The sequence below is a fragment of the Salmo salar genome, chromosome ssa05, assembly GCF_905237065.1.
Source record: "Salmo salar chromosome ssa05, Ssal_v3.1, whole genome shotgun sequence".
Taxonomy (NCBI): Eukaryota; Metazoa; Chordata; class Actinopteri; order Salmoniformes; family Salmonidae; genus Salmo; species Salmo salar.
The window spans coordinates 70746308-70758541 of NC_059446.1; the positions used below are offsets into that span (position 1 = coordinate 70746308).

Genomic DNA, 12234 nt, shown 5'->3' on the forward strand with positions numbered 1-12234 from the left:
CCGTCGAGTTCTTACTCTGATATTTAGAACCTAACAACCCCAAGCCATAAGACTCCTGAACAGCTAATCAAATGGCTACCCAGACTATTTGCATTGCCACCCCCTCCCTTTACGCTGCTGCTACTCTCTGTTTATTATCTCTGAATAGTCACTTTAACTCTACATCCATGTACATATTACCTCAATTACCTCAACTACCTGGTGCCCCTGCACAATGAGTCTGTAACAGTACCCCCTGTATATAGCCTCGCTATTGGTATTTTACTGCTGCTCTTATATTGATACTTTTATTTTTTTATTTTTTACTTATCTATTTTTTACTTAACCCTTATTTTTTCTTAAAACTGCATTGTTGGTTAAGGACTTGTAAGTAAGCATTTCACTGTAAGGTCTAAACCTGTTGTATTCGGCGCATGTGACAAATACAATATGATTTGATTTAGTGACATTACTGATTACAATTTTGGACAGGTAACTAGTAACTGTAACAGATTACATTTAGAAAGTAATCTACCCAACCCTGGTAGTAGACACTGTCTCTGTTGAAAGGGACTATCTTCTCTGGTTCACACAAGGCTACCCATCCAAATGTTTGTACAAAATGGAAGGAAAAGGAAAGGTGTGTACTCAAGGACCTTGAAAAGGACTTGAGCACAAACAGTTCAACCATGACACCCTCAGAACCAGTTACTCTCTCTGGTGATGATTATCTCAATTTCCTCTCTGCCACTTACCCAGCACAGTGATTTCAGAGGGCTCAGATGTCTGGTACCTCAGGGTTCTGGTATTATGGGCCCAGCAGCTGTAGCTACCGCTCTGATTGATCTGAATGTTCCCCAACCGGAGTTCTGGTCCCTTATTGGACAGCAGTGTTCCATTCAGAGCCCACTGAAACTGGGCAGGAGGACTGGACTCAGCTGAGCAGGACAAATTCAGGTTTGATCCTGTTTCATAATGTACATCTGATGGGATCACCTTCATTGCTGTGTTTTCTGGACCATCTGCAATGAATGATCCATGTTTAACACCAGCATTAATGAAGGTAATTCAACCAAAAGTTATGTACAGTTGTGCTCTAGAGTATCATGTTGAAATGACCCACCCAACAAATGTCAACACAAAATGCATATATCTTGTTTAGGTATCCCAACAGCAGCAATCAGACACACACAACATACAGTAGGTGGGCCTGATTAGCTGTAAATGAAAGCCTCAGAAAGATTTGCTTTGCCAAAGCATGATGAATTAGTGCCATAATACCAGAATATAGTGATTTATTAATATGACAGTATCTTCTTATGTCTTAACAGATTAAGTTTACAGTAGCAGACAGTCACTGCAGGAAGCACTATGAAGATGACCATATGTGAAAGGTAAACTAATGTTACATGAATGACTTTGTCCACATGCAGTGAACTAAGAAGAGTTAGACATGCATGTTAGAGACTCACAGCTGATAGTGAGGGTTAGATTCTGTCGGTTGATGTCACTGCTGACGGGGTTGGACACACTACAGCTGAACGGTCCTTTGTCATATCGGGTCACACTGACTATGGTGAGGGTGCTGTTCCCATCACCAAACTGAACTCCATCACTGACTGTGACCACAAAGCTTCCATTCAGCCAGTGATAAGATAAGGGGGGGGAGCCAGAGGAGGAGCAGGACAGACTGACAGAGCTGTTGAACTCCACTAAGTCTGTGTTGGTGGGAGTTATCACCACACTGGAGACTGACTCTGTGGGTTAAAAATACAATAACAACTTTCTCTTTCCTTGGTAGACTATTTCATCCAAAGCCATACAATATTCAAGGCCTGGCTTCAGTATCACACATTTTCATCAACACGGCAGGATGGAGCACTTAAAAATAATTTTCATTCAGAAGAGCTCAACAGTTGTATTAAAAACAAATAGATTTGGAATTACATCACAAGGTGACCATATTCACTGAGAGGTACTGAATGTGTCTCCACAAAAATGTAGACAATGCATTGAACACACCTTTACTTCGTTAATGATGTTGAGAAAAATGTACATGTTGTGCACTAGGCAGATAACAGATTTGACCTTGTTCAACACCATCATACACTAGTAATATACAATGTATAATAATAACGGAATTGGGAATGGGAAGAGATGGACAGAAGTAATGGTTCACACTGAATGAAATCATTGGATTTGAGAAACACCTACTCATGCAAAAGTAATGACAAACCGTAACTTAATCCACCTACAGAAAATAACTTGAAAATCAACAAGATATGTCTGAGATTTAGACAGAGGAAATGTGTTCTTTACTTCAAACCCATTGACTAAAATACAGTGTGTCAGTGTTATGGTATAGTAGCATGCTATATATCAATGGCTTTGAAATGTTTCTGAAGTCCAGCCTTACAGTAAAGTATTTAGACTGATGATGTCAAACCTAAAGCTAGAAAATGGAGGGGAAACTATTGACTGATAAAGGTAGAATACAAAACATCTTACCATACACTTCCAGTTTGGTGTTTTCTTCCACTGATACTGCTTCAGGTGTTAAAATGGTCACTGTGTATTGTCCACTGTCAGTCAGATCAAGATTCATGAGCTCCAGGGATCCTGACGATCTGTCCAGATTGATCCTGTCTCTGTATCCATCTTCAGGTATTAAAGTGTCAGAACTTCTGATATAGTTTAATATAATAGTTGTACCATTAACTTTCCATTCTAATGTTATAAATGGCTGGGCTGATGCTCTGTTAAATGTCACACTCCCTCCTATCACCCCAACCAGGGACCTGTCTGGTAACACACCTGCTCCATAACAAAACCCTGGGGAGGCAAGAACAGGTTTGAGTTACAATGTGTGAGTTACATTCAAATATTTTAATTGAGAGCCATAAAGAACATGAAAAGCATAAGTTTGATGAATGGGCTGAAATGGGCCATTTTTCTTCACACCAAGTTATGTTCTAAACAGGCTGATCGAGCTGAATTTAACGTAATTTAATTTCCATTCCACTACATAGGCCACACAGCCAACAACGACAACCCAAATTTAGAATTTCACAAGGCAGAATAAGTCATTCAAATGATTCCCTCTTACCTCTAACAGCCAGTAAATAAAGATAACAAATATGGGGAGAATCCATTCGAAGCATCCATCTGTAGGACATCCTGCATGTGCAGCAGCAGCCTGTGTGTGAGCAGAATTTAGTTAAATTTGAACACACCCTGTTGTAGAGTTCGAAGTCCTCCCACTTTCGAAATGGTAAAACCATTGACTGATATTACCTATTAGATTCACAGAAAACTTGATGAAATATCGCAAGGTAGTTAAAGTATTAGTATTGGTCAAATAGAATCAGAAATTGCCTGGTGATGGATAAAGAAGCCTTACAAAACAATTTTATTTGAAAAAATATAGGTAACACTTTACATTACAGTAAGGATCCTTAAAACACTGTAACAACTCATGTATTTGCAGTGTAACAAGTATTGAATATACTCATAATTACAATGATTTACAATTTCCAGCAGTGAACTTAACCCTAATCCCTAACCATAACCTATTGGCCTAACCATAACCTAAGCCTTACCCTAAATAGACTACAATGTAAGTACAGCGTATAATTATAGGAACAATTTCACCATTATGAGGGCACTGTAATGTAAAATGTATTTGTGTAACCATTTCCCCCAAAATATAGAGTAGATAGCTATTTATACAGAGAAAAATGACACAGTCAACAGTAATGTGGAATACAATTAGAGGAGGATCTGTCAAGAGGCACTGGCTGCTGGCAATAAAAAATACATGAAGCAATACTGACTCCTAATGGTGGAGGTGTAATATGTTAGTCTAGTTTAGTACCACTCCCCTGCGTTCATAATGTGGACAGTGAAGCTAAAACTTTTCATTTGGGTCTATACTCCAGCATTTTGGATTTGAGATCAAATGTTTTATATGAGGCGACTGTACAGAATGTTACCTTTTTATTTATGGGGATTTTCATACATCTGTTTTACCATTTAGAAATGAATGCACTTTATGCATCTAGCCCCCCCCATTTGAAGGTGTCAGTATTTGGACATATTCACTTATAGTATATTGCTTTAAGTCAAATGTTTAGTATTAAGTCTCATATTCCTAGCACGCAATGACTATATCAAGCTTGTGACTTTAGAAACTTGTTGGACGCATTTGCAGTTTGTTTTGGTTGTGTTTTGGATTATGTTGTGCCCAATAGAAATGAATGGTAAATAATGTATTCTGTCATTTTGGAGACACTTTTATTGTAAATGAATAGAATAGGTTTCTGAGCACTTCTATATTAACCTGTTATGACTAGGGGGCAGTATTTTCACGGCTGGATAAAAAACGTACCCGATTTAATCTGGTTACTACTCCTGCCCAGTAACTAGAATATGCATATAATTATTGGCTTTGGATAGAAAACACTCCAAAGTTTCTAAAACTGTTTGAATGGTGTCTGTGAGTATAACAGAACTCAAATGGCAGGTCAAAACCTGAGAGATTCCTTTACAGGAAGTGGCCTGTCTGACCATTTCTTGAACTTCTTTGCCATCTCTATCTTTTACAAAGGATCTCTGCTCTAACGTGACACTTCCTAAGTCTTCCATGGGCGCTCAGAGCCCGGGAAAAAACAGAATGTCGTCATCCCAGCCCCAGGCTGAAACACATTATCGCCTTTCTCAAGTGGCCGATCAAGGGACTGTGGGCTTAGGCGCGTGCCCTGGCCGCCCCCGTCTTTGTGATTTTTCCTCTGTTTGCCGAAAAGGAGATTCCCGGTCGGAATATTATCGCTTTTTTACGAGAAAAATTGCATAAAAATTGATTTTAAACAGCGGTTGACATGCTTCGAAGTACGGTAATGGAATATTTCGATTTTTTTTGTCACGAATTACGCCATGCGCACGACCCTGATTTACCATTTCGGATAGTTTCTGGAACGCACGAACAAAACGCCGCTATTCGGATATAACGATGGATTATTTGGGACCAAACCAACATTTGTTATTGAAGTAGCAGTTCTGGGAGTGCATTCTGACGAAGACAACAAAGGTAATAACCTTTTTGTTATAGTAAATCTGATTTTGGTGAAGGCTAAACTTGCCGGGTGTCTAAATAGCTAGCCCTGTGATGGCTGGGCTATGTACTTAGAATATTGCAAAATGTGCTTTCACCAAAAAGCTATTTTAAAATCGGACATATCGAGTGCATAGAGGAGTTCTGTATCTATAATTGTTAAAATAATTGTTATGCTTTTTGTGAATGTTTATCATGAGTAATTTAGTAAATTGTTAGTAAATTCCCCGGAAGTTTGCGCGGGGTATGCTAGTTCTGAACGTCACATGCTAATGTGAAAAGCTGTTTTTTGATATAAATATGAACTTGATTGAACAAAACATGCATGTATTGTATAACATAATGTCCTAGGTGTGTCATCTGATGAAGATCATCAAAGGTTAGTGCTGCATTTAGCTGTCTTCTGGGTTTTTGTGACATTATATGCTAGCTTGAAAAATGGGTGTCTGATTATTTCTGGCTTGGTACTCTGCTGACATAATCTAATGTTTTGCTTTCGCTGTAAAGCCTTTTTGAAATCGGACAGTGTGGTTAGATAAAGGAGAGTCTTGTCTTTAAAATGCTGTGAAATAGTCATATGTTTGAAAAATTGAAGTTTTTGTATTTTTGAGGAATTTGTAATTAAACTGAATGCGCACAACAGTAAACCGATAATCTCATAGATAACCTCACCTGAATACCATATTCATAATGTATCAAAATACAACATCATATCATTGGATATTGGAGCAGGTGTTCCGGTAGCGGAACGTCTAGATGTAAGAGGTTAATGTGGTTGCTATCATGATTATGGATAATCATGAGTGAGAACGTGACAGAAGCACAGACAAAAATCATGCCCTCAAAACTTGCTAACCTCCCACCATTACCAATAACAGGGGAGGTTAGCATTTTTTAGGGGTACGATATTTATGCCTCTGTAACTTTCTCACTCATCATTATTCACGTTTCATTCATGATTGTCCGTAATCATGGTACTGTAGCATCCACATTACTGTAGAAGTGTTCATAAACATATTCTGTTCTTATTTACAATAAAAGTGACTGCAAAATGACAGAATACTCTAAATTATTTACCATTCATTACTATTGGGTACAACATAATCTGAAACACAACCAAAACAAACTGAAAATTCTTCCAACAAGTTTTTAGAGTCACAAGCGTGACGTAGTCATTGCGTCCTAGGAATAAGGGACCAAATACTAAACTTTTGACTACTTCAATACATTATATGTAAATTTGTACAAATACTTATGGCACCTTCAAATGGGGGGACTAGATACATAAAGTGCTTTCATTTCTAAACGGCAAAACCAATATGTATGAAAATACCCTCAAATGAAAGGTGACAATCTGTACTGTCACCTAATATAAAACATTTGATCTCAAATCCAAAATGCTGTAATATGGAGCTGATAAAGGAATGTATATGTTTAAAGTAATGACTAAAGAATTCCACCCTGAAATGTATAAGACTATGTCAAATGTATTAGAATTATAAGACTATGTGAAATGTATTAGAATTATAAGACTATAATCCAAAATTGTATGTGTGAGACAACCTCTCTGGGGTATGCGGGTCACTCACCAACAGCCAGTGAAATAGCAGAGCACCAAATTCAAAACAGCAAAAAGCTCATAATTCAAATTTCTCACACATACAAGTATTATACACCATTTTAAAGATAATCTTCTCATTAATCCAACCACAGTGTCTGATTTCAAAAAGGCATTACGGCGAAAGCATAGCATTAGATTATGTTAGGACAGCACCTAGACAAGAAAAACCACACAGCCATTTTCCAAGCAAGGAGAGGCATCACAAAAACCAGAAATACAGCTAAAATTAATCACTAACCTTTGATGATCTTCATCAGATGGCACTCATAGGACTTCATGTTACACAATACATGTATGTTTTGCTCGATAAAGTTCACATTTATATCCAAAAACCTAATTTTACATTGGCGTGTAATGTTCAGAAATGTTTTGCCTCAAAAACATCCGGTGAATTGGCACATCAATTTACAGAAATACTCATCATAAACGTTGATAAAATATACAACTGTCATTCAAAGAATTAAAGATAAACTTGTCCTTAATGCAACCGCTGTGTCAGATTTCAAAAAAGTTTTACGGCGAAAGCACACTTTGCAATAATCTAAGTACAGCGCTCAGACAACAACAACCATACAGATACCCGCCATGTTGGAGTCAACAAAAATCAGAAATAGCATTATACATTTTCACTTACCTTTGATGATCTTCATCGGAATGCACTCCCAGGAATCCCAGTTCCACAATAAATGTTTGTTTTGTTTTGATAAAGTCCATATTTATGTCCAAATACCTCCTTTTTGTTTGCGCATTCAGTTCACTATGACAAATGCAGAAAGTGCATGCACTGGGTCCAGACGAAAAGTAAAAAAAGTTGCATTACAGTTTGTAGAAACATGTCAAATGATGTATAGAATCAATCTTTAGGATGTTTTTATCATAAATCTGCAATAATATTCCAACCGGACAATTCCATTGTCTTCATAAATGTATGGCCTGTTCATGTGTGTGTTTTTGACCTATGATTTACCACACACACAGCAGCACGCACACACAACTTACCAGTTATGAATATGGGTTAGTGGTGATAATCGCGTGGGATTTATTTGGTTTTAAATTGGGTATGCAGAAGGATGGAAATGTTTGAAATGTTTTTAAATAGTTTCTGAAGGACAGGGAAAGAAAAAGGAAATGTCACGTTCGTGTGTATAGATGGATCAAGGCGCAGCGTGAGTAGCGTTCCACATCTTTATTATAAAGTAAAACTTAGTAAAATACAAAACAAACAATAAATGAATAAACGAACCGTGACTACAGAGATGCTACGTGCACTAACTCGAAACAAACAATATCCCATAACCCACAGGTGGAAAAAAATGCTACTTAAGTATGATCCCCAATTACAGACAACAATAACCAGCTGCCGCTAATTGGGAATCATACAAATCACCAACATAGAAAATGACAGGAAAGGAAATACTTAATGGTGTTGAATGACCTGTATCCTGACTTTCTGGTGAGGCCTGATTAATCTCACTAGAAATTATTTAGACAGGTGGATTTTAATTATAGTATGAATGAGAGACACCAACCTCTAGTCTATTTACAATTACCTTATGGGATACCCTTATTTCCTTATATAGTTATCAAGAGTTCTAATTCTAAGTTGATTGGTTATTTTTTATTTTTTATTAACATGCAGTGTTGTTTGTTTTTGAATCACGGTGTGAATCATGTGTTCAAAGGGGAAATTGCCAGTTCCCTGGGGCCCTGGTCCTTGGGTAAATACACAAATGTATTTTGTTCAGCCTGCATATAGAATGAAAAATATATATGTTAATAAGGGTTGACAGTTACTCCAAATGGATTGTGATATGTCTATTGCTGATTTCATTTTGGCTTTGTTTCGATACAAATATAACCAGATTGGGTCGGCTGGATTGTTGGGATTTTCCCTGATGGGTTAGAGCTCTAACTCCCTGAACTGGTACCTCTTCAGAGAGGTCGCCAGTAAAATAAGGGAGTATGAACCAAGTTTGAAAGTGGTTTCAACAGCAAAAGTTTGTTGTTATGATCTTTGACCTTTGTCTTGGAGATAATGGTATTAAGAAAATTGGGAATGTAATAACTTGTCATATAGTCAATGCTTGTCTGGATTTCCTGAATCAGAAATGAACTGAACTAAACTGTTGTTCTGATCTGTCCTCTCTTGACGTTATCATGGAAGGTGATGTCAGTCGGTGTCTTAACCTCTATGGGCTAGGTGGGACATTAGCGTCTCTATTCAACAGCCAGTGGAGTCGCGTGGCTTGAAATACAAATACCTCAAAAATGCAATAAGTTCAATATTTCAAACATACAACTATTTTACACCATTTGAAAGATAAGACTCTTGTTAACCTCCCGGGGCAAGATGAGATGTTTCCCACCTAGTCAACAGCCAGTGGAATCGCGTGTTGCGAAATACAAATACCTCGAAAATGCTATAACTTCAATTTCTCAAACATATGACTATTTTACACCATTTTAAAGACAAGACTCTCGTTAATCTAACCACATTGTCTGATTTCAAAAAGGCTTTACAGCAAAAGCAAAACATTAGATTATGTCAGGAGAGTACCCTGCCAAAAATAATCACACAGCCATTTTCAAAGCAAGCATATATGTCACAAAAACCAAAACCACAGCTAAATGCAACAGGTTTTGGCCTGCCATATGAGTTCTGTTATACTCACAGACACCATTCAAACAGTTTTAGAAACTTTAGAGTGTTTTCTATCCAAATCTACTAATTGTATGCATATTCTCGTTTCTGGGCAAGAGTAGTAACCAGTTTAAATCAGGTACGTTTTTTATCCGACCGTGAAAATACTGCCCCCTATCCCAAACAGGATAATGTTGCCGCTACCGTCTCTTATGACCGAAAATAACTTCTAGACATCAGGACTGCGATTACTCACCACGGACTAGCAGAATAATTTTTCTTCTTCACGACTCTGACGAGCCCGAGGCGGAGGATATACTGCTCCCTTGGGTACAGGCCCCGACCCCAGGGATCTGCGTGAAGAGGAGGCGGAGAAAGAGAGGCCAGAGGGCGGGCTGCCTTCTGAGGAGTTGGAGGTGATCGAATAAACCCTCACTCCGCTCAATTCTGATTGCAAACATGCAATCTTTGGACAATAAAATGGATGTTATTAGGATGATTAAACGACCAACGGGACATTAAAAACTGCAACATATTATGCTTCACGGAGTCGTGGTTGAACGATGACAATATCAACATACAGCTGACTGGTTATACGATGTACAGGCAGGAAAGAACAGCGGTGTCTGGTAAGACAAGGGGCGGCGATCTATGTATTTTTGTAAACAACAGCTGGTGTATGATATCTAAGGAAATCTCGAGCTTTTGGAAGTCTCGAGTTTCTCATGGTAAGCTGCAGACCACATTTCCTACCGAAAGAGTTTTCATCTAAATTCTTTGTAGCTGTTTACATACCACCGCAGTCAGAGGTTGGCACTAAGAAAGCATTGAATGAGCTGTATTCCGCCATAAGCAACCAAGAAAACGCTCACCCAGAGGCGGCGCTCCTAGTAGTTGGGGACTTTAATGCAGGGAAACTTAAATCAGTTTTACCAAATTTCTATCAGCATGTTAACCTGTTAGGGCTAGGGGCAGTATTTGCACGGCTGGATAAAAAAAATGTACCCGATTTAATCTGGTTACTAATCCTACCCAGTAACTAGAATATGCATATACTTATTATATATGGATAGAAAACACTAAAGTTTCTAAAACTGTTTGAATGGCATTTTCAACCTCTCCCTGTCCGAGTCTGTAATACCAACATGTTTTAAGCAGACCACCATAGTACCTGTGCCCAAGAACACTAAAGTAACCTGCCTAAATGACTACCGTCTGTAGCCATGAATTGCTTTGAAAGGCTGGTCATGGCTCACTTCAACACCATCATCCCAGAAACCCTAGACCCACTACAATTTGCATACCGCCCCAACAGATCCACAGATGATGCAGTCTCTATTGCACTCCACCCTGCCCTTTGCCACCCGGACAAAAGGAACACCTATGTGAGAATGCTATTCATTGACTACAGCGCAGAATTCAACACCGAAGTGCCCTTAAAGCTAAGGATAGGTAAAACACATCCGCCACGCTGATCCTCAACACGGGGACCCCTCAGGGGTGCGTGCTCAGCCCCCTCCTGTTCTCCCTGTTCACTCATGACTGCATAGCCAGGCACGACTCCAACACCATCATAAAATTTGCCGATGACACAACAGGCTGTCAGACAACGATGAGACAGCCTATAGGGAGGAGGTCAGAGACCTGGTCCTGTGGTACCAGGACAACCAGGACAACAACCTCTCCCTCAGCGTGATCAAGACAAAGGAGATAATTGTGGACTACAAGAAAAGGAGGAACGAGCATGCCCCCATTCTCATCGACGGGGCTGCAGTGGAGCAGGTTGAGAGCTTCAAGTTCCTTGGTGTCCACATCACCAACAAACTAACATGGTCCAAGCACACCATGACAGTCGTGAAGCGGGCATGAAAAAACCTATTCCCCCCTCAGGAGACTGAAAAGATTTGGCATGGGTTCTCAGATCATCAAAAGGTTCTACAGCTGCACCATTGAGAGCATCCTGACTGGTTGCATCACTGCCTGGTATGGCAACTGCTCGGCCTCCGACCGCAAGGCACTACAGAGTGTAGTGCGAACGGCCCAGTATATCACTGGGGCCAAGCTTCCTGACATCCAGGACCTCAATACCAGGCACTGTCAGAGGAAGGCCCTAAAAATTTTCGAAGACTACAGCTACCCTGGTCATGGACTGTTCTCCCTGCTACCACACGGCAAGCGGTACCGGAGCGCAAAGTTTATGTCCAAGAGGCTTCTAAACAGCTTCTACCCCAAGCCATAGGACTCCTGAAAATCTAGTCAAATGGCTACCTAGACTATTCGCATTGCCCCCTCCCCTCTCCCCTCTCCACACCACTGCCACTCTGCTGTCATCTATGCATTGTCACTTTAATTAAGTCTACCTACATGTACATACTACCACAACTAACCGGTGCCCCCGCACATTGACTCTGTACCGGCATCCCCCTGTATATATTGTTATTTTATACTGCTGCTCTTTAATTACTTGTCACTTTTATCTCTTATTCTTATCCGTATTTTTGAAACTGCACTGTCGGTTAGGGGCTCGTAAGTAAGCATTTCACTGTAAGGTCTACATCTACTGTATTCAGCGCATGTGACTAATAACATTTGATGCAATGTTTATGTCCAATGGCCAATACGTTTTATCTTAAATTTCTCTTCATATGACAGGGATCGAAAATTATTTGCCAGTATATTGTTGACTTCATTCATGGTGACGACTGCTAGCTTGCTAGCTAAGATTTTGAAAGTATTATGTTGACATGATCAGTCCAATCAAAGCTACTGTAGATATAACGTGATTTGATGTCATTCTATCTGTGGCCAATGACCCTGAGCCTTCTTGGATGGGCACTTCTAATATAACTATATGGCAGAACCCAAGGGGCAAATGTTTTTGAC

The 12234-nt window shown here is 39.3% G+C and overlaps 1 protein-coding gene across 4 annotated transcripts in view; it reads right to left on the bottom strand.

The window, feature by feature from the left end:
• LOC106605564 (carcinoembryonic antigen-related cell adhesion molecule 5) overlaps positions 1-12234 on the bottom strand; it is a 51868-nt gene that overhangs the window by 28943 nt on the left and 10691 nt on the right. For all 4 annotated transcript variants that reach the window (XR_006769957.1, XM_045718712.1, XM_014201355.2 and 1 more), the window contains exons 2-5: positions 3086-3175; positions 2488-2811; positions 1452-1736; positions 735-1001 (exon numbers count right to left, since the gene is read on the bottom strand). Coding sequence is in view for 3 of the 4 variants with exons in the window: in XM_045718712.1 (XP_045574668.1) it covers positions 735-1001; positions 1452-1736; positions 2488-2811; positions 3086-3175 (966 nt within the window). In the remaining variant the exon portion in view is untranslated. The remainder of the gene's footprint in view (positions 1-734; positions 1002-1451; positions 1737-2487; positions 2812-3085; positions 3176-12234) is intronic.